Raw genomic sequence first — 21,273 nt, forward strand, 5'->3', positions numbered from 1 at the left:
TTGGTTAGCTTTTATTTTGTTTTAACAACATTTAACATTTTGAGAGACATATTATTTTCTCCGTCTCCATCATTATGTTTAAAAACTGTATCCACCTCACTCAATCTGCCAAAGAAACAGCAATAAAGGAACACTGAAAGATATGCAAGGACACAGGGGGAAAGGATGTAAAAATGTGCCGCTTTCTTTTACAAAGCTATCAGAATATTTTGTAACACAAACATTATGTTTGAACAGTATTGAGTGTGCGACAGGTCCCTATTTGTAATTACCAAATCCTAAAGGAATTTAGGGTTGCGTCATGGAAAGTCGTTTTTCATTCAAGACATTTTCTCAATATGCAACATAATTGATTTCACTCTTTCGTTCTTGAATTACGAAATACATTCATGCCAAGGACAACAAGCAGGGGGAATAAATCTATTCTTGAGTTTTTTTACTGCATAGTAAATTAATTTTTGTGTATCTGTGTTACAAAGAACTGATGTCAGATTAACAATTTTACATTTTGGAAATTAAAATTCGCGCTTCTTAAACACAATTGTGAACATATAAAGCATCATATGCAATAGATGAAAGTCAGTAAATACATCTCACATTTCCTTTGCAAAGGTTTAAAAGTCCTCAATACTGTTTTGCATTCTTTCATTGCTCCCATGCACTGTATTTTCAGTCATATCTTTAATTGTCCAGCTGTTTCAGAAATCAGAGCTGAATCTTTATCCGACGTTTCTCCCTCAGAACATTTGACGTCTGCAGGAACCCAGATGTGGCTGAAGGCTCTTGCCTACAGAGTTCCCGAGCTGTTTCATCAGCATCCACAGAAGAAGTCCCATCAGAACCAGCAGGACTGTGAAGAGCCCTACATACACACTTAGGTTCCAGCCCCATCCCGCTATAAGAGGCAAGGATGTGGACGCCTCCAGGAACCTCCTTGGGGAAGGCATCAGTTGAAATAAAATTGCATAAAACTACTGCAGCACTTCAGGGAATCCTCTGATGGAGCCAGGTGACATGTAACTTGGTTTGCCAGATTTATCCATGACAGGTTCTTGATGTCCCGCTGTCAAGTCTTAATTTATAATCCACAAGGAAGCGTGCTTTGTCTCTTTGGTGTTGTGCAAAATGAGAATGATGCTTGAAGTCTTCTCTGCAGCTGCACCCCCTCCTGCTGTTGTTGAGTCACATCCACTCCCTTCATCCACTGTGTGTGTGTGTGTGTATGTGTGTGTGTCTGATGATTAAACCAGCCTAAAATGGTTTGCTGGTCTTCACTGGTCTCCCAACCCACAGTCAGACTGGTTTGTCAGCCTAGTTTTATTGGGCTGTATCCACAAAACATGCATAAGCTTCAATAACAAACTATATAAGATTAAAACTAAAAACATGGAATGAATTAGTTAAAATATCCTCCTGGAACCCAGGAATAGACTTTTGTCCTCTGTAGAGGACATTATATTTTAGTGACTTTCTCTGACAGCATACATGTCACCGTTTTAAGTCTGGATGTCCTGTAAAGAGCACATTCGTGGCTTTTCAAAGATATACCAAATGTTTGGAGGTTTCACAATGACTACAACTCCTTTATCCTTAAAATGACTGACATTAATTTAGTGATCAAATTTTGCACTCTTATGGAAATATGATAATATTTTGTAATTATCATTTAAATCTGACTAATTTTCAAATTGTTTGTCATGGTCAACATCTCAGGGTTATGTGGTTTCTAATCAAAATATGACTTTCTGTTACAAAACAGGCCATTGATTTGATAGACACTTTAGAGGACAGCATGTGTATCAGGCATTTTGGGAGAGATGGCAAGTGAATAGGGAAATAAATTATATATCAATATTCTAATGAAATATTAGATATTATTATGAAAATGTTGTAATTTATTAGCCTACTCCCTTTATAACACTTCTTTTTTTCATTACATGTTGCCCCAAGAACACATTAATATGCAAATTGGGTAGAGAAACATTGTATTTAATAGCACTACCATTAAATCTGAATTAATGGGATTCATTTATTTATTTATTTATTTATTTATTTTTTTAAACAACTGCGTCCTGGTTTCCACTACAGTGGGCATAGCATAACATAATTATGAATAAGAAATCTTTACAAAAATAATAATTTGTTTCTCATGGTCAGTCTAAACAATGTAATGACATGGAATAAAAATTGTCAAAATTCAAAAATTATTTTTCTGGGTCTTTTTTTCTAGGAGGATATAACTTTTAGTTCTATTTTTCCCCTTATAAATACTTTCCTGAATCCTAACTTCTTTCTTACTGTAGCCTAATAAGATTTTCGTGAAACCAGTTCCCTTTACCCACATTTCAAGACTGTATTATCAGGTTTTCAGGGTATCAGGAAAAAATAATGTTCAGATAAAATTGTGTTAGATGCTTCTGACTTGAATTAAATAAAAAAATATTCCCACTTCCCAGTGTTTTGAACAAATCTCGTTGCTGTTACCATAGTAACTAGAGATAGTTTGGGTGGCTGACAAACATGGCGGCGCTACAGAAGAAACGTGTTAGCTGCAAACAAAAACACTTTTGCTGTTGTACTTAGTCAGATTATTCTTTTTATATGCGGATCAAAGCATATTGTTTGGATAAATGTCTACGAATAGGCGGAATGGGGGTTGCTATATGTTGACGCGACATGAATCATCTTGTAAAGCGGACAAACTGGAACAGCTAACGTTAGCCAGTTCATCTGCAGCAGAATCAGACACTAACTAACTAACTAATCCGCAGGATAATCCAGTCGGTTGTGACTACAAGCAGGACCACTGTGTTGAATGTCTGTCGGAAAAGCTCGATATATATATATATATATATATATATTCTGTTTCAAAGTAGCATCTTGGGGAATGAATTACAAGGAACTGCACTAGAACATCTTAAATGATCAACGATAAGTTTAAAAAAACATTTAAGCTGTCATAATTCAATAGGATCTGTGGAGTGATTATTATATCAAACGAAATGGAATTAAACTTAAACCACGTTGATTATCTCCAGGTAAGAACTCAACATTCCTATATATGCACTTTTTGTACAGTAACGTTAGTGGTCAAAAGTGATGTACGCAAACTGCAACTAACGTTACAGGTTTTATTTTACTAAGCAAAAAATGCATAGAAAAACAAAAAGCTTACAGGAGGAAAAAGCAATACACTGACTATATTATAATCAGTTATTAATATTTCGCTGGTCTTTCTTGTTTTTGCATGTTATCTTCAGCCTGGCCAAACATTATGTCTGCACGTTTCATTGCGTTATCATCACAAATAAAACAATTGACCCCAAGCACAACTACGAAATATGCTTACAAAATCTTTTAGTAATATTTGAATAAAGGTTTCAGATGTTGTTTTTTTCAGAGGATTTTTCCTTGGCCACTTTTGGCCACTACTGTACATCTGCTGTGATTTATGCATTTGGTCTTTGATTGGTTTACATAGAAAGCACACTTGTGAGTCATGTGGCTGAGTGGATTATTGCATTTATAAAGTTGATATATGGGTGCAATTGCTAGTTTAATTATCAGAATGAAAATGTATTAATGGTTATGCCGTCTTGGTTTTCTCAGGTTGGAGTGACATCTCAAAAAACCATGAAGCTCCTCCCTTCTGTGGGGCGAAAAGCAACTCAAAAGGTATATCTACATCCCTTTTGAAATAATTTTCCAGGTTTAGTGTAAATCAAACTCATCTCCATCATCTGTTCTCAGTAAATAGTTACTACCATACCTCATAACACAAATAATATTAATCATACGTCACTTTACATACATTAAATGACATTGTCAGTAATCGACTTGAACATGGAATATACTTGTAATAGAAACTTCCATCTTAAAACTGACGGAAAGTATAGAACAAGGTAAGCTGGAGATTAGACCCCACTTGTGAAAGAGCAAGCAACATGTCCTATTTATTTGAGCATGTGTGTGATATTTCCCCCCTCATTTGTCTGTGGTGGCTTTACAAATGAAGCTGTTGGTGTATCTTGTCATTCTAGTTTGTCATTTTCTCATTTCAGGTGGCTGTTGCAGATCATGATGGTGTCGTGACCTGTTTTGGAATGAAAAAAGGGGAGGCTGTGGTATGTATGAGAAGTGTTCCCTGTTTCAATGTACACTTGCGATCAAAAGTTTGGGATCAGTAAGATTTTTTTAAAGAAATGAATACTTAAATTCAGCAAGGATGCATCAAAGTTATCAAAATTGACAGTACAATATTTTTATTTCAAATAAATGGTGTTCTTTTGAACTTTCTATTTTAAAGAATCCTGAAAAAATGTTTTCAAAATTGATAATAAATGTTTCTTGAGCACCAAATTTAGTATATTAGAATGATTTCTGAAGGCTCATGTGACACTGAATACTGGAGTAATGGCACAAATAATCACAGGAATAAATTCCATTTACAAATATATTGTAATAGAACCTTAATGGAATGGAATCTTATTGTAAAGTGTTACCGATAAATATATATTGATATAAACGCACAAAGTAACTTCTTCAAAGGAAGAATAAATGTCTGTCTCTTTTGTCAGCCTGTGTTCAAATCGCTCCCAGGACAGAAGATCTCCAGACTTGAGCTTGGAGGGGCGTTGGGCACCCCACAGGAAAAGATCTTTGTGAGCTCTGGCTCTGAAGTGAGGGGATACACTAAAAAGGGCAAACAGTTCCTTACATTTGAGGCCAACCTAACAGAGAGCATCAATGCCATGTGAGATCTTGCTTCTTGTTTTTCAGACTGTGTCTATATCTATATTAATGATTAGCAGATTTGACAGTGCATCTCTTCTTGTTTTGCCATTTTTTTCCTCAGGCATGTCTCAGGGGCAGATCTGTTTGTGTGTGCCAGTTACATTTATAACCATTACTGTGACTGCAAGGATCAGGACTACTACCTCTCAGGAGACAAGATCAATGACGTCCTGTGTTTACCTGTGGAGACCGTTGGCCGCATTATGCCCATCCTGGCCTGCCAGGACAGAGTACTTCGAGTATTGCAGGTATATTTGCCACCCTTTGTCTGTACTTTGTTACCCAGTTATAATTTAGCAATCGCTTGCGGTCATAATATACACAATAGAACAGACTCAGGTCCATAGTCATTCTACACTTTGTGCTCCATCAGGGATCTGACCTTCAGTACGATGTAGAAGTGCCCGGACCTCCAACTGTTCTAGAACTTCTTAACAGAGATGGAGGTATGTGCTAAAAATATGCTCATTCATTTTATTGGGAAAGCGTGTATTGGTTGAGTGTGCGAATTTGATCATGCATAAAATCTTGGTCCACAGGAAAAGGTGGTGAAGAGGTTCTTTATGGAACAGCTGATGGGAAACTGGGTCTTGTGCAAATAACCAAATCTGGACCCATTACTAGTTGGGAACTGGATAATGAGAAGAAAAAGGGAGGTAGGGAAATAAAAAGTGTAGAAAACTGATATTTACTTTACCTGCACTATTATTTGAGACATATTTATTACCAAACCTATGCTGTTATTTTTTGGGTGAGCTATAATGCCTGTTTTATTGCCATATAATTGTACTCATGCTAGTCTGTGTTGGTCTTTTCAAGGTGTGCTTTGCATCGATTCATTTGACATTACTGGTGATGGTGTAAAGGACATCCTGGTGGGAAGGGATGATGGGACTGTGGAGGTCTACAATTTGGATGGTTCAAATGAACCAGCACTGCGATTTGAGCATGTGAGTGTCAAATAAATCATGCGAGATATGAGATTAATGGAAAACCCTTGTTTTGTTTCTGAAAAAGCAGGAAAGACGTTGTCTCAAATTAAATTCTGCCACACTACAATTGTGATATTTGTCTTTCTGTGTTTTCAAGGTTTTGTCTGAGAGTGTCACATCAATCCAGGGTGGCTGCGTCGGAAAGGAAATGTACGATGAAGTTCTTACAACAACTTACACAGGTTAGCTTTGGCTGTTAGATAAAAGCATTTTACCATGTCTTTTATGACAACAATACTGTGTGGATGATGTCAGTGCTTAAAGTGACCCTATTATGCTATTTTAAAGGTTCCTAAATTTGTTTTGAAAGTCTTCTACAATAGTTTTACATGCATCCAAGGTCAAACAAACATTTTCTTATAATTTACATGCAATATCACCTCTTTTCTCAAGCCATCTAAAATGGTAAAGAATTCAATAAAGTCTCTCTAAATCCCTCCTTTCCAAGAGCCTACTCTGCTCTGATTGGTCAGATGGCTCAGTCTGTTGTGAATGGTCTACACAGTGCGTGTCGGAAACAAAGCGCCTATATTACTATATTTGTATTTTAGCTCCGGAGGCTTCCTCAACACTTGTATACACACCGATACGAACTGTAACGATGTCATTGGTTTACCACATCAATTTAATCCAAACTCTTCCAGGCCTCAGCTACAACTACAGTGTTTGAGGATGGGTCAGAGTAGACGGTAATGTTCACAGGCAGCTAATGAAGACCATGGGCAGGCATTATGCAAATTTGTTACAAACCTACGTAGTTCTTGCAGGAAATAAGACTGGAATTACTGACAACTCGTTTCTGAATAGGTTCTTTCTTGTGGGAGACAATAACTCCATTTATCATGCACTTTGCAGACATTTTACATTCACAAATAGCTATATTACTCACTACGGGAAAGCAAATATCTGAAAATCATTAGAGGGGCACTTTAAAACTCTGCAGTTTATCATTCACCTGTGCTGTCTGAGAGCTCATAAGCAATATGTGGTCATGTGGCTGATTTCCAGGATGGGTGTCAGGTCTCACCACAGAGCCTCAGCAGATGGTAGCAGGCCCGGGGGATGAGATCAGGATGAGCCGGGAGACCCAGGGCAAGGTGTCCGCACTCCGGTACTACACATCCAGCTGTTTCTCGCCATGATGATCAGTCTAAAAGAGCAAAGATCTGCTAACTAAACTGGTATAGATTTTACAATGCTTTCTGACATGCCTAGTTTGCTTGTGCGTGTTTTAGGGCTGAGTTGGAGCAGTTGCAGGTGAAAGTATTGCAGGGGAGAGAAAAATACCAGCAGAGCTCTCAGTCCAGCACGGCTGTATCCGCTGTGCCAGTCTTTAGCATCAATGACAAGTTCACATTGTGCCAGGATGATGCCAGCTACAGCCTCACACTAGAGGTGCAGACCGCCATTGACAACCTGCTGCTACAGGTAAGAGAAATACACTGATTCATCCTGCTTTTAGTTATGTACACTAGGGTTTTAAAGCTTGGGGTTGGTAAGAATTATTAATGTTTTTTTTTTTTTTTTTTTAAAGAAGTCTGTTATGTTCACCAAGGCTGCATTTATTTGATCAAAACAAAAAGCAGTAATATTGTGAAATATTATTATAATTCTAAAACTTTGACCATTACTCCAGTCTTCAGTGTCACATGGTCCTTCAGAAATCATTTCTAATATGCTGATTTGGTGTTTTAAGAAATATTTCTTATTGTTATCATTGTTAAAAATGGTTGTGTGGCTTAATATATTTGTGGTAACCATCATTTTTTTTTCAGGATTCTTAAAGAACCGCATTTATTTTAATAGATTTTAGTCACTTTTGATCAATTTAATGCATCCTTGCTGAATAAAAGTATTAATTTCTTGCAGGAAAAAATAGCCCCATGTTATTATTTGCTTAAAGGTGCACTTGATTGATTTACTAGAAGATATAGTCTATGGCCTCATGGAAATATTGTATATTTATATGTATATATGTATATTTTAGCATGCCTGGATTACTGTATCAGCATTCAGAACCAGCACTATCTTTTTTAATAAAACATTTATTTTAATCAAAGTTCTTCTCATCTTCATTAATTCAGCATTATCTTTTACATACCGGTATGTTGTAATTTCAGCATTGTGTGACTGAAGTTTCCTTACATTCACTTGCATGTGTTTTTGTACTCTGACAGAGTGATGTTCCAATTGACCTGCTGGATGTTGATAAGAATTCAGCAGTGGTCAGTTTCAGCGAATGTGATTCAGAGGTAATGCACATGTGGTCCATCCTATGTGCCACATCATTAAACTAACTTAATGATCACATCACATGTGTTTACCAAACTGTCTTTGTTTGTTCATCTAACCCAACAGTCAAATGGGAACTTCCTCCTCGCCACCTACAGGTGCCAAGCAAATACCACTAGGCTGGAACTGAAGGTCTCTATTTCATTGTAATTTTGTGTTTGGATTGTTTCCCATTATAATAGCGTGTATTGTATTTTGTTTAAATTGCTGCGTTTTGAGCATTTGTCCTGGTTTTTCTCTAAGGTGAGGTCTATTGAGGGTCAGTATGGCACCCTTCAGGCTTACGTGACGCCAAGGCTTCAGCCCAAAACCTGCCAAGTCCGACAGTACCAGATCAAACCGCTTTCCCTCCACCAGAGGACACACTCAATCGACCAGGAGCGGTGAGCTTAGAGAGACATTCCTGTTTCTTCCTTGCATATCATGCATTTATCCTGCCAAATGAACATTAACATAATTCTCCCTCTTCATCGCTAGGCCTGTGAACACCTTGAGACTGACAGGACAGTTCAGTTTTGCAGAGATCCACTCCTGGGTTGTGTTCTGTCTGCCTGAGGTCCCAGAGAAAACCCCGGCAGGAGACAGCATCACCTTCTACTTTCAGAACACTTTCTTAGGAACACAGCTAGAAGCCACCTATTGGTGAGGCCAACCAATTCAATATCCAAATGCATCTTAATGAAATGTGTCCATAGATAAATACTATCTATCTTTGTTTGCATATGTTAAAGGGCTGATTATATTTTGTCATTAGCTATGTTTCCATCCAAAATTGCTAATTTAACTTGTGTGCAAAATTGGAATATTGCATAAAACACAGTTTTCATCCCATGCGTTCAAGAGAACAAGATTGTCACTTCTTGGAAACTGGCGCAAATATCTGTAATAAAAATAACAAAAGTCACTGTGGTTCTTTTTTGATACATCATAAATTACTAGTGTGCAGACAAAGCACAACTGTCATGTTATCTTGCATTCAGAGGTGAATGTCTGGTGTTTGTGAACGCAATCGTGTGAGACAGTTCTGACAGTTTTGTTGTGCGTCACAGAATTTATTTGGTAAATGTGTTTCCATCTTAGTTTATGCGCCTTTTTATCCACCTTTATCCAAATATTATCCACCTTAATTGAGCACATACATTATTTATGTGCTTTTTTATTTATGCGTATGATGGCAAAATAGGTGGAAGGAAACATAGCTGTTGTTGATTTCAAATATATCTATTTCTGCCAATAACAGTTTGACAAAGATTCTAGATGATTGCATGATTAGAGGAAATGTTGTGATTGATTAATCATTATAATAATTTTTGGTTCCTTATTTTAATGGATTCCAGTAAAGGTGAAGCAAACTTCAAATCAGACAACATTTCTACCATATCCATACTGAAGGATGTTTTGTCCAAAGAGGCCACTAAGCGAAAAATCAATCTGAATATATCCTACGGTGAGTTCACAAACTGATCTTTTAACTGATGGATGTAGTCAGACTACAGTGATCTTAATTATTCATGCAACAAATATAAGTGATAAGTGCTTTCTGTGTTTGTTGTCATGTTGGTTTCAGAGGTGAATGAAGACTCTGTGAGCCATACTCTTCGAATGATTCATCCCAAGCTAGAGTATCAGCTGATTTTGGCCAAAAAAGTTCAGCTTATTGATGCTTTAAAGGTAAAACATTAAAAAGACAAACAAAAAAAGTCTGAAGCTAAAAAAGAAGCCTACTAAGTGTGTATGTGTGTGTGTTGTATGCAGGAGCTGCAGGTGCATGAGGGGAATGCAGATTTCCTGATTCCAGAGTATCGCAGTATACTGGATGACTCTGCCCAGCTCTTAGAAGAATATAAGAAACAACCTGCTCACTTAGAACGATTGTATGGTAAGTGAACTCAGATGAGCACGGGAGACTGTGTTTTACAATATATCATTTTAAATCTGTATTTTAGATTATTTACATGAAGTGTAGAATTCCATAAGAAGTTTTTTACACACAACCCCTGTCTTTGCAAATGAAATAATGACACATCTGTAAGTAAACAAACCATTTTGTGTGTTTTTTTACAGGTATGATCACTGATCTTTTCATTGACAAGTTCAAATTTAAAGGACAGAATGTCAAAACAAAGGTTTCACAGCTGCTTGCAATTTTGAACAACTATGAACTTGATTCATTGATGGATTTTTTCAGTGAAGCTTAATGGAATGTGAAATGCAATCATTGTTAAGTAATGTGTTTGTGAATTTAGTTTTTACAATAAAAATATAGTAAACTATATGGATACGGATTGTACCAATACAGATTTAAATTAAAATGTTCAATGTAATAATTATAAAAACTATGTGTGACTATAGTTATTTACTATATTTTTAGAATACTCATCCATTGTCTAGATGCATTTTTACAGAAATAAAAAAAATTCATGAAAATTCATGTCTGTTTTTTTCCTATTCATACTGTTTGTCTTTTTTTTTTTTTAGATATGAGCTTTTAGTGAATTCTGATTATAATGTATGATGTGGAGATTTTTGTTGTGTTTGATGGTAATGAAATTATTTGGAAAAAACTTTGGAATAAGTCTTACACAAGCAAGCAGTCAATAAACTTTGAACAGAAGTTTCTGAATTAATTATAATTTTCAAATACTAGCCGATTTGGTACTGAGTAATGGTGGCCCATAATAAAATTACTTTAAGTACATGTACCTTTAAATATAGAATTGTCCCAATACTCCTATTGTAATTCCTGAGCTTGTATATTACGTATAAACGTGCCATCATATTCATCTTTAGTTACATTGTCCTCAAACAGTTTAAAAATTCCTTTGAGCCAATGAAAGCAACTCTTAACGGCTCGCATTGTAAAAGCGGAATCGCAGTTTGAGCTTTACGAGCTTCCGTATAATAAATGACGTTTGGGTTTGCTGCATTGTGATTGGCCCGTTTCAATAGTCGCGGGCTACTTGAACTGGGACAGCCACAATATCAAACCAGGCAGCTGCAAAAAGCAACAAGGCGCCGTTTCATTTCATAGAAGTGCCTTTTGTGAGCTGTCCGAGGCGTGTTGCGGGAGTTTACACACCGGCATGGCGCGGTTTCTGTAGGATAGTTGCATGATTTATTTTTGAATCTTGGTTTTGTAAGACGCCGCTGGCAACTGTTTGTATTCTGTTTTTGTCCGGATTTCAACAGCTCACTTCTGCCAGTTCCCCTGGTTAGTGTGATTGTCCGTGTTTATTCGATGTTCACGTGCGTGTGTTTGATAAAAACGTGTTAAAACAACATCAGAATCTGCTTTTAAGTGCTTTCAACCATCGATCCTTTGTGCAGGGCGTCTTGAGCTGATCTACCGCTGGAAGGATGTCATCTGTCGGCCAAACACAAGGAAGCGCGGTTCATGATTCAGGAGCAGATATTCACAATCAGGAAAACATGCTTACAAGACTACGAGGCGCAGCAAAGAATCGGATTGAAAACCGAGAAAATGTCAACCCTAAGCAAGGCAACAGGACTGTACTGGGCGCCCTGGAGAACAATCCGCGCAGACAGCCCGTCCTGCGCGCCGCTAAACAGGTTCGAGCATGCACGGCACATGACTATAAAGTGTGCTCTCTTAATACAGACTGGTTTCATGATATAGGCTATAGTTTATGCATGATGGTTTATAATCAGTGTTATGCTTTAAATTAAGAATTGCTAGCTGCATAATATTGATTAGATTAACTAACTGAAAGTTGCTTCAGTTTAACCAGTAATACTGCTCGCAGATTTTGTCCCTTTGAATCACGAATATAAATTAATCCCTTATGTGTCAGACGGCATTTATGGCGCCACTAACCTAGTTAAACTGAAATTCAGTGTTAAATACCCGCAGCTTATTCCCTCCCAATGCGCTGACCGCCATTTTACAAACCAACTCACTGCTGCTATAGTAAACTGGGTCGTTTGAAGGCATCGTTCACCAAAAATGACCTTTTTACGACCCCTAATAAAAAAGAGCTTTATAACTATACATGTTCTCTGAACCACAAAAGATGTTTGTGAATGAGGCTGTCATTTTGTCTAACATCGCTCAAGGATTGATAGTTTTGGTACACTTCAGCTTCTTGCGAGCTGACTCGTTAATAAAGCAACAGGTGCATGTCCAACCCATTTATTAGGTTCTAAATATGTACAATATTTATGGAGAGGGGTTAAAATGACCGTATTTGTATTCCATACAAATCACACAAGGTAAAAACGACTAATCTTGAACTACTTTAGTTTATTTGCAACATTAGGATCATGGGTGCAAATTCCCAGTGGAATAAATGTCTTCAGTGCTGTAGGTTTCTTCAGATAAAAACTTGTGCCAAATGCATAAATTACCCTCAAGATAGTAAAAAAAACTAACAATTGTTTTTGTTCCCTGCAGCTGCCTTTTAATGATTCAATTATAATCGTAATTGTACACGCTCTTGTTCACAAAACCCTACATGACCCTGAAAGAGTTAAGAAAAACAACATGGGTTAACCAGTATTTCCATCAACTCAAATTGAAATGGGTCAAATTGACCCCCTCTACATAATATGAAAGGTTACTGCAAACAGGGTGTATAATTGTCTACTTGTGTATAACACTTTCTCTCCCATCTAATCCAATTTTCTTTTTCTTTTTTTTTAGGTCTCTGGGCCCCAAATAATTGCATCCAAATCTGAAGAAAATGGCAGGAGCTTTGGAGAGAAGCCCTCCACCAGGCCACCAGCTTTTCAGATTCATGTCGATGAGCCTGATGGTGCTTGCGCTAAGAAGCCGTCTACACAAAGAGCAACCATGGATTGCTCCCCACTCACACTAAATCCCACTGTAACCCGCCTAAGGCAGCCCCTCGCCACTATCGATCTGCCAATGGAAGCTAGTTTTGGTAAGATGTGGGTTTCTATTTCAGTGCCTGTCTTGTATTTCTCTATATAAAATTTGCAAATAACTAATTTTTCTTTATGAAGATTCTCCTATGGATATGTCAGTAATTGATGGTGAGGAGAGGCCCACAAATGTCAATGAAGTCTCAGATTATGCTGCAGAAATACACACGCACTTGCGGGAAATGGAGGTGAGGAAGTGAATGGGATATTACTTTCTGAATATTGAACTCTCCTGCACAGTGCTTTAGAGAATGTGTCATTGCTTGTGCTTCCTGTCATGCAGGTCAAGTCAAAACCAAAAGCAGGTTACATGAAGAAACAGCCCGACATCACAAACAGCATGCGTGCCATCCTAGTGGACTGGTTGGTGGAGGTGGGAGAGGAGTACAAGCTGCAGAACGAGACCCTCTATCTGGCTGTGAACTACATTGATCGCTTTCTGTCTTCCATGTCTGTACTGAGAGGGAAACTACAGCTGGTGGGCACAGCTGCTATGCTTTTGGCTTCGTAAGTATCTTTGCCTTAAAGCCTCAGACTCCACGCAAACCCCCCTTCTCCACGCTCACCTCTCCCTGTTTGACTGTAGGAAGTTTGAGGAGATCTATCCCCCAGAGGTGTCAGAATTTGTTTACATCACTGACGACACCTACACAAAGAAACAAGTGTTGAGAATGGAGCATCTGGTGTTGACCGTTCTCTCGTTTGATCTTGCTGCTCCAACAATCAATCAGTTCCTCACCCAGTATTTCTTGCACCAGCCTGTGAGCAGCAAAGTGGAGAGCTTATCAATGGTGAGACCATTTCCTTGTGTGGAGTTTCCCCATTATAACCTAAAATTGTTTTAACACCTTTTTGTTTCCCCACCAGTTTCTTGGTGAGCTGAGTTTGATAGATTGTGAACCTTCCCTGAAGTACCTCCCATCTCAAACAGCTGCTGCGGCTTTCATTTTGGCCAACCACACACTTGCAGGTGGATCATGGGTAAGGCTGCACAATTCTGAATGCTCAAAGGATGAATATTCTTAAACTAGACTGCTGGAGCCAGTTGTATGAGCAGCCATCTTAAGACGTTTTTATCATCGTTTTAAGAACTAGTATGACCAACTAGCAGTTAGCCACGGGGTAGTCGCTCTCTTGGTGTCAAACTAGACCGATCTGCATTATAACATTATCACCCTCAACTTTCTATTTCAGTCAAAGGAACTTGTTGAGATGACCGGCTACACTTTGGAAGATCTTATGCCGTGCATTCAGGATCTACATCAGACCTACCTCAGTGCTGCTCAGCACGCACAGCAGGCTGTTAGGGAGAAATACAAGGGCTCGAAGTAAGTTCGCTTAACCTTACATGCCCAATTTTGGTGTGTTAGCATACGTCTTGGAAGATTGCTTAATATTAATAGCTTATTCATTTTTATTTTATTTTTTTCAGGTACCATGAAGTCTCTCTCATTGAGCCTCCTGAGAAGCTAATGCTGAACTAACCACCCCATCAACGTCCATTGGTTCCATACCTCCATTACAATTGTGCACACTTTTGATGCTTTATTTCCATATCTCCAATAACTGAAGCCATAGCCTCAATTTTGGGGGAATGGTGAGATTTTAGTGATATGTACATTTTTATAGCAGTCCTTAAGGATTGTGCCTTTTTTATGCTTGAAACAACCAGATATTTGTACATTAGGTAATCAAGCTTTGTTCTTATATTTCAGTGTTTGTATTCTATTTTTATGAGACTCCAGCAGTGCACTTTATCCTCTTTACACTGTTAAAGTGACCTTCCCCTTTTACATCTTAATAAAAGTGCTGCTGGCCTTTATGCTTTGTCTTGTTTCTGTTAATCACAAGTATGAGTTTAGGCAGTGGAGTCCCCCTGAAGCTTTAGACCATGTTGAGGGGATCTCAAGGGCTGTAATGTTTTAATAGGCAACACTTTAATTAACCAACATTAAGTGGTTTATTGCTGCTTTGGGCCTTAATGTTGACAATGAGTAGTAAATGTTGCAGAATTGAAAGAAGTTCACTTTTAAAATGAAAATTGTCGTCATATACTCACCCTCATGTTGTTTCAAACCTGTATGAATTTCTTTCTTCTGCTGAACAGAAAGGAAGATATTTAGAAGAATGTCAGTAACCAGGCAGTTTTTGGGTCCCATTGACTTCCATAGTAGGAAAAAAATATACTATGGAAGTCAATGGGACCCAAAAACTGCCTGGTTACTGACATTCTTCTAAATATCTTCCTTTCTGTTCAGCAGAAGAAAGAAATTCATACAGGTTTGAAACAACATGAGGGTGAGTATATGATGACAATTTCATTTTAAAAGTGAACTTTAATTTACCTCAATATTCATTGTTGGTTGATGTTAGCTGAGGTCTATTAAATATGAAGAGATACAACTTTTGATTTTAATATTTGTAAATGTTGAAATTAATAAGCTTTAATACTTAAAGAATGATGCTATTATAGCAATGAAGCTGGTGATAAAAGGACCTTGCTGTAAAGTGTTATAAAAGCAATGCTGAAGGTTGTGTACTACGCAAGGAACTAGTATAGAGGCTGTGCAGCATTATGGCTAAAGGACATTGTTGGTTACAATTTAAAATGTTAAAGTACAATGTTAAAAAAAAGTTTTTTATATACTTTTGGAAGTTGATCAATATTAGTTTAATACACAGCATGACCTTAAGTGTTTGTTGCCCCCCAAAAAATGTATATATGTATTCATTAATATAAATAGCAAAATTCCACAAATATATAGTCCTTTGACAGCATGTTACAGTAATATGAACAGAGCGAGCTCAAAACAGCTAAATATATTTTAGTGGCCAGTACTATCATAACCATAACATGTTTTACATACAACAGAAACTGTCACTGACAGATCCTTGAACAATCCAATTGTTTTTGTACTAGTCTTGGTATTTTAAATGATCGGTTACACGTCAGCTCTAATACACAGGCAAGCCACTGCTTACGTTATCTTGTTCAGTAACAACTTTAACGGTTTTAGTCTCTGAAATTAAACCATCACCAATATTAGTTACAATTTATTATTAGATCATAGATTTTATTCATCTACACAGACCATAGTTATAAACAGTGGCAATAAATACAGACAACATGCCTTGAACAAGCAAATAATTGACAAATTCTAAAATGCAAAAAACTTGCCCTGACAATAAATAGCATTGAAGGCAAAGAACAGTTAAGTATAGGGCTCTCTATGTGATGGATGAGAATCACAGGATATTTACACCTTGGTCATCTGTTCATATGAAGAAGGCATCCTGAAGTAACATTTAAAACTTCATGAACTCAAATGGCATTTAGATCATGGTCAAATATTGGGAAATGCTTGGGGGAAAGGTACATTAAGATTTTCAAGGTAATCCAGTACAATAATAATAATAAAAAAAAAAATCTTAGCAAGAACATATAAAAATGGAATCAAACTGATGACCAGACAATTATAATGACAGCTGAAATTTGAGTTTCCAGAGTCGCATGAACTCATTAGAAGGACAAGCTATTAAGAGCTATATCTATTTAACCTAGCATTTAAGATTCAATATCTCAAGGGATTACACCCCAAAAATCAATATCAATATAAAAGCTCTAATGAACTGAAAAAAAGTTGTACCCCTTTAACAGACAACTGTGCACAGAGATACATCTTCTGGCTGATTTGTTTTTTTGGAAGCAGTCCGATTGATAGAGTCTCTCCAAACAGCAAACGCCTCAGTGCAGAGGAGGACATCCATCTCTGAGTGATCAGACTTGGCCATCTTGCTTGTTAAGTCAATCTTGAAACTGTCCCAATCTGTGAACTGTAGTAATGTGTGAATGTTCAGAGAGAGCAGTTAGACGCCAGTGGGAGCAAGGCGGCTAATGAAGGCAATGCTGTTGAGGCACATCCTCCTGAAGAAGGCAGGGCAAATGGGCTTCATCACAAAATGCTCCAGTAAGATCCTCAGCTCGGTGAACAGAGTCCTGACAGGACACAAACACAAATCAAACACTCATAGAGGGCTCATGTTTTTTTAAACATGATTAAATATACATTTAAACATCAATGATCTGATTAAATAGTTTGGCTTGCTCTAAATATTTCATTTTCCACAGAAAATGAAAACAATATAAATTTCCCCTTATTTTGGGGAAAGTGTGTATGTGTACAAATAACACTAGTCAGTGTGTACATGATTCTTACCGGCAGTACGGGTTGCGTCTTGATGTATAGCGCAGAGTGAGAAACCGATAGTAGATGAAGGGCTGAAGCAAACTGCCCTGGCCACTGTGAACCACAAACCAAAATTCATTCCATCTTATTACAAGAAACACAGTTTGGCTTTAATCAAGCTTTTTACCGGAACAAAATAACTTCTTTTTTACACCCTATAAAGCCCACTGTATTATATTTCATATATAAATTTCTTAGGCCTCTACATTTTCAACATGTTCAAAACTTTGCTTAAAAACTTACACAATCTACTACATGCCTTCTGTCGTCTGATTGATAGTTTATACTTTTTTTTTTTTAGCAGGTAAAAGTCTTTTTAGTATAATACTAAAAATGTCAACCTTGAGGTTGTGGTACACGTCTTTTTGCTGTGAAATCTTTACTGGTTTTTAGAAAGTAAACATAAGAATGACTCATTTATTGTTTTTGTCCATATAAATCCACCAGATTACAGATTTTTGCTCAGTTTGGACATTAGAATAAAACTGGAGTGTTTTTTCCCCCACCTCTAGTATGAGCTTGATATTCTCAGAATATCATACTATCTGAGTCATAAAGGCCTGATTTATCAACTGTGATACTCAACAAAAATCTAAGTAAAAAAAAAAAAAAAAAGATTGTCTAAAGGTTCAAGAAATGGTTTTATTTAAAAGAAAAATTTGATTTTCTGACTATTATTTCATGTCAGGCTTTACAGGGTTAAGAATCCTTACCTGAAGAGCATGAAGACTGTGGCTGGCATCAAGAAGATCTCATTGCACGCGATAAACTTTAGGATGTTCTGCTGATTGACTGTGAGCTTGTTCAGAAAGTTCCTCACAAACATAAGGCTGTTTGGGCCCATGGTCTGAGGACAGATGACAGACAAAAAAGAAAAATCAGGCTGGAATTACAACAAAAATACATCTCAGCTACGCAAATGAGAAGGGTAGAGACTTACATCAAGGACTTTTTTAGTATAGGTGGTCGCGTGGAGAAGTGAGAAGAGGAACACAGGAAATATGCTCACTGACAACACAAGTCAAGGCTGCATAAAGACAAAATGATGCCATAACACAAAGAAAACCAGATATTTTCCCTTAAAATATTCTTCATCATATCTTCAAGGATACTTGTGATAGGGTAGGAGTTGACTAGGATGAGGGAGTAGAGGAGATAGTGGCAGCTATCCTCCTGTAAGGCCTGAGCCAGGAAGGCTCTGCTTAGCTGAAAGTGAGGAAGTCTCTGGTGCAGACGCAGAGCGCTGGTCAAGGCGTTTGCCAGCAATGCCCTCTGATAGAAGTTAGCAGCTGCTTGTGGCCTGGACAGAGAAAAAGCAATTATTCTTCTCCCAATCTTTCAATTCTTTTTAAATGTATGAGCGTGGATGTGTCCTTACCACCCTAAATAGTCCTCATCATAATAATGTGATTCCACAATGTATAATTCTTTTAATCCCTTAACTGTCACTGTCCCGCTAGCGGGAAACTTGCCTTTTTTTGCTTTCACATAATATATTAATCATCCCCCTCCATAGACAGCAACGGAATGACCAATTTCAAGGCCCAGAAAGATAGTAAAGACATCGTTAAAATAGTCCATGTGACTACAGTGGTTCAACCTTAAATTTATGAAGTGACGAGAATACAAAAAAAACAAAAATAACGACTTTATTCAACCATTTCTTCTCTTCCCCGTTTACGTTGTAGACACACAGTGCAGCCCTTGAACGACGCCGTACACGTGAGCAGCACAACATGTGCGTGTGATGCTGATGCAGGGGCTGGCCAATAACGAGGCGGCGTTCTGCTGCAGAACCCTGAAGCGCTGCACTCACTTCCCACGCAGAAACATTTCTCTTCGCTTCATAACCTTAAGGTTGAACCACTGTAGTCACAAGGACTATTTTAAAGACGTCTTTACTACCTTTCTGGGCCTTGAAAGTGGTCGTTGCGTTGATGTCTATGCAGGGGTCAGAAAGCTCTGGGATTTCTTCGAAAAATATCTTCATTCATGTTTCGAAGATGAACGAAAGTCTTACGGGTTTGGAACGAAATGAGGGTGAGTAATTAATGACTGAAATATCATTTTTGGGTAAACTGACCCTTTAAATTAAATTTAGCAGGCTCCTCCCCTTAGTGGGCAGTGTCATGTTTTATTTAAAAAAAAAATTACTGCACTTTTTATAATCAATCTTTTCTAATCTTGACAAATCACATATCATCAGAAAGGTCTGAGACTCAAGGTCATATATTTGGTGATTGTTTTGTGATAGAAGTGATATTGTGACTAAATGTATTCATTTGTGACAGGAGAATGCATCACAAAAAAAATCAATAGAATGTGGTTGTCATCCAGTGGCTATTTTTGGTATAACACCTAAAAATCTCATAGGTACTTCAATTTTTGTGATATCAACTTTAAATATGGAACTTGGTTAAACATATGGTTTTGATTTTACAGCATTTTTGGATTAAAAATTATCTGTAAAATATATATTTTGTATTTAAAAAAATGTTTAGTACAATACATTGGCTTTATAGCTCTGTATTCCAGAGCATTCATGAATTTAAACCATTTAAGTTTGGATAGTGCATATTCACGTCTATGCTCAAAAAGGGGGGTGACAGTTAAGAAGCTTGTGAAAATGCCTTGCAAAAGAACGTGACTCACCCAAGCAGAGGTAGAATGAACATGATGGAACAGTAGACAGTGAACAGCCGTGACAGCCACATAGCCGTTTCCAGCTTATTACTCAAGAGGAATTGCTGTAACACATTGATATGATAATAAATCATAACATTCTCAAATGAAGCAATTAAAAAGGTACGGAAATATTAAAAAATATATTCATAAAAAAGTAGCACTTACCACAGGTCCAGCCTGAGGGGGAGGAGGTGGACTCCTTTGCTCCGTGTCTGCCATCTTTCAGATATTAGAAGGCTTGATTTCTTGAGAGAAATAACATCATAAGCTTGCATTGCATGCAATATTTTAGATAATAGGCTTTACACAATCATGCACCCAGGTTTATTATTAACTCTTGGAATGAAGGAAGAGACTAAATGACTTGAGTTAATCTTTCTAAAACCTGAAACCGTTTTTAAGCAGTTAACGTTACTCTTTGTGTGGTTGTCAGGTGTGGGGGTGGGCAAAGTCACAAGCACATTAGCTCTAACAACAAGCTCGATTTAATTATACTTATGAAACATGACGCTTTCTTACAACAAATTATCGGGGGGGAAAATATTTGTCTTGTTTATCACCAAGGCGCTACCACAAAGCAATAATACTTCAATAATATCGACCCAAACCAGAACTACACTTGTCAATGTAACTGCTGACTAGTCATCATGACAACAAACAAATGACAGATGTGAATATTACTGTGCACTTGTCAGTTTAATAAATACTTAAATAAATTAAAAGTGTGGTCCATTGGGTAGTTATAAAGCAGCCAATTCATTTCAGTTGAAAAATGTTGGAAAAATCTAGAACACTCATCATTACCCTGAGGAGCTAACAATGTAGCCGACAAGCTAACACTTCACACAGCCCGACTACAACCACTGACAGCCCTGAAATACCGCCAACTTGTGCGGGTATTAATACTGCCAAAAATACATAAAAGATAGATAAAGATAAATATTAATACCTGTGATATATCTGTAATTATCAGTTTTTGTGAGGAAAATCGGCTTTATTTCACCGCTCGGGGCGCACGCGCTGGAATAATGAACGAAGAGGTTGGTCAGCTGAGGCGACCTCGCGACCTCTGCAGACTGCCGAAATCTCGCGATATTTAAAAACCATAAGATTTACTAAATTTTATTGGCGCGCCACCGTTGTCAATCAACAGCTGTCAGTTTTGTGTTGTTTGCTTTTTTATTTCAAATATCTGCCTAAAATATTTCACATATACTCCATAATAATATAATATATAAATAACAAATAATGATAATACAAATATCTGTTTGTGACCACAAATAACATAAACAACTATAAATAACTACCTATAAACCACACCAGAAACACGCTAAAACCACTCAGAACACATCGTGCATCGT

General features: G+C 37.4%; 3 protein-coding genes across 4 annotated transcripts; 2 read left to right on the forward strand and 1 right to left on the reverse strand.

Annotated features, from left to right (window-relative positions):
- Positions 1–2,494: 2,494 nt before the first annotated feature.
- bbs7 (Bardet-Biedl syndrome 7) lies at positions 2,495–10,501 on the forward strand. Its single transcript, XM_081382166.1, has 19 exons — positions 2,495–3,038; positions 3,610–3,675; positions 4,062–4,124; positions 4,578–4,753; positions 4,856–5,042; positions 5,168–5,240; positions 5,334–5,450; positions 5,614–5,744; positions 5,884–5,968; positions 6,795–6,897; positions 7,022–7,214; positions 7,964–8,038; positions 8,145–8,210; positions 8,322–8,461; positions 8,556–8,720; positions 9,416–9,525; positions 9,646–9,749; positions 9,834–9,957; positions 10,143–10,501. The coding sequence occupies exons 1-19, from the start codon at positions 3,003–3,005 to the stop codon at positions 10,274–10,276; spliced, it is 2,148 nt and encodes a 715-aa protein (XP_081238292.1). The 5' UTR covers positions 2,495–3,002; the 3' UTR covers positions 10,277–10,501.
- A 505-nt stretch (positions 10,502–11,006) lies between these two features.
- ccna2 (cyclin A2) lies at positions 11,007–14,802 on the forward strand. Of its 2 annotated transcripts, none has more exons than XM_081382304.1 (9): positions 11,007–11,289; positions 11,406–11,648; positions 12,739–12,979; positions 13,062–13,168; positions 13,264–13,487; positions 13,567–13,771; positions 13,848–13,961; positions 14,175–14,308; positions 14,413–14,802. In XM_081382304.1, the coding sequence occupies exons 2-9, from the start codon at positions 11,436–11,438 to the stop codon at positions 14,462–14,464; spliced, it is 1,290 nt and encodes a 429-aa protein (XP_081238430.1). In that variant the 5' UTR covers positions 11,007–11,289; positions 11,406–11,435; the 3' UTR covers positions 14,465–14,802. The 2 variants fall into 2 exon arrangements, with proteins under 2 accessions (XP_081238430.1, XP_081238431.1); XM_081382305.1 differs by having other exon boundaries at positions 11,068–11,209; positions 11,417–11,648.
- Positions 14,803–15,631: 829 nt separating this feature from the next.
- On the reverse strand, positions 15,632–20,985 carry tmem33 (transmembrane protein 33). Its single transcript, XM_081382061.1, has 8 exons — positions 20,862–20,985; positions 20,078–20,157; positions 19,880–19,974; positions 18,340–18,527; positions 18,168–18,235; positions 17,941–18,074; positions 17,198–17,281; positions 15,632–16,977 (listed from the first exon to the last, which is right to left on the reverse strand). Exons 2-8 carry the CDS (start codon positions 20,129–20,131, stop codon positions 16,848–16,850), a joined length of 753 nt encoding a protein of 250 aa, XP_081238187.1. The 5' UTR covers positions 20,132–20,157; positions 20,862–20,985; the 3' UTR covers positions 15,632–16,847.
- Positions 20,986–21,273: the final 288 nt, after the last annotated feature.

The sequence above is a fragment of the Scardinius erythrophthalmus genome (genome assembly GCF_964197995.2).
Source record: "Scardinius erythrophthalmus genome assembly, chromosome: 13".
Taxonomy (NCBI): domain Eukaryota; kingdom Metazoa; phylum Chordata; class Actinopteri; order Cypriniformes; family Leuciscidae; genus Scardinius; species Scardinius erythrophthalmus.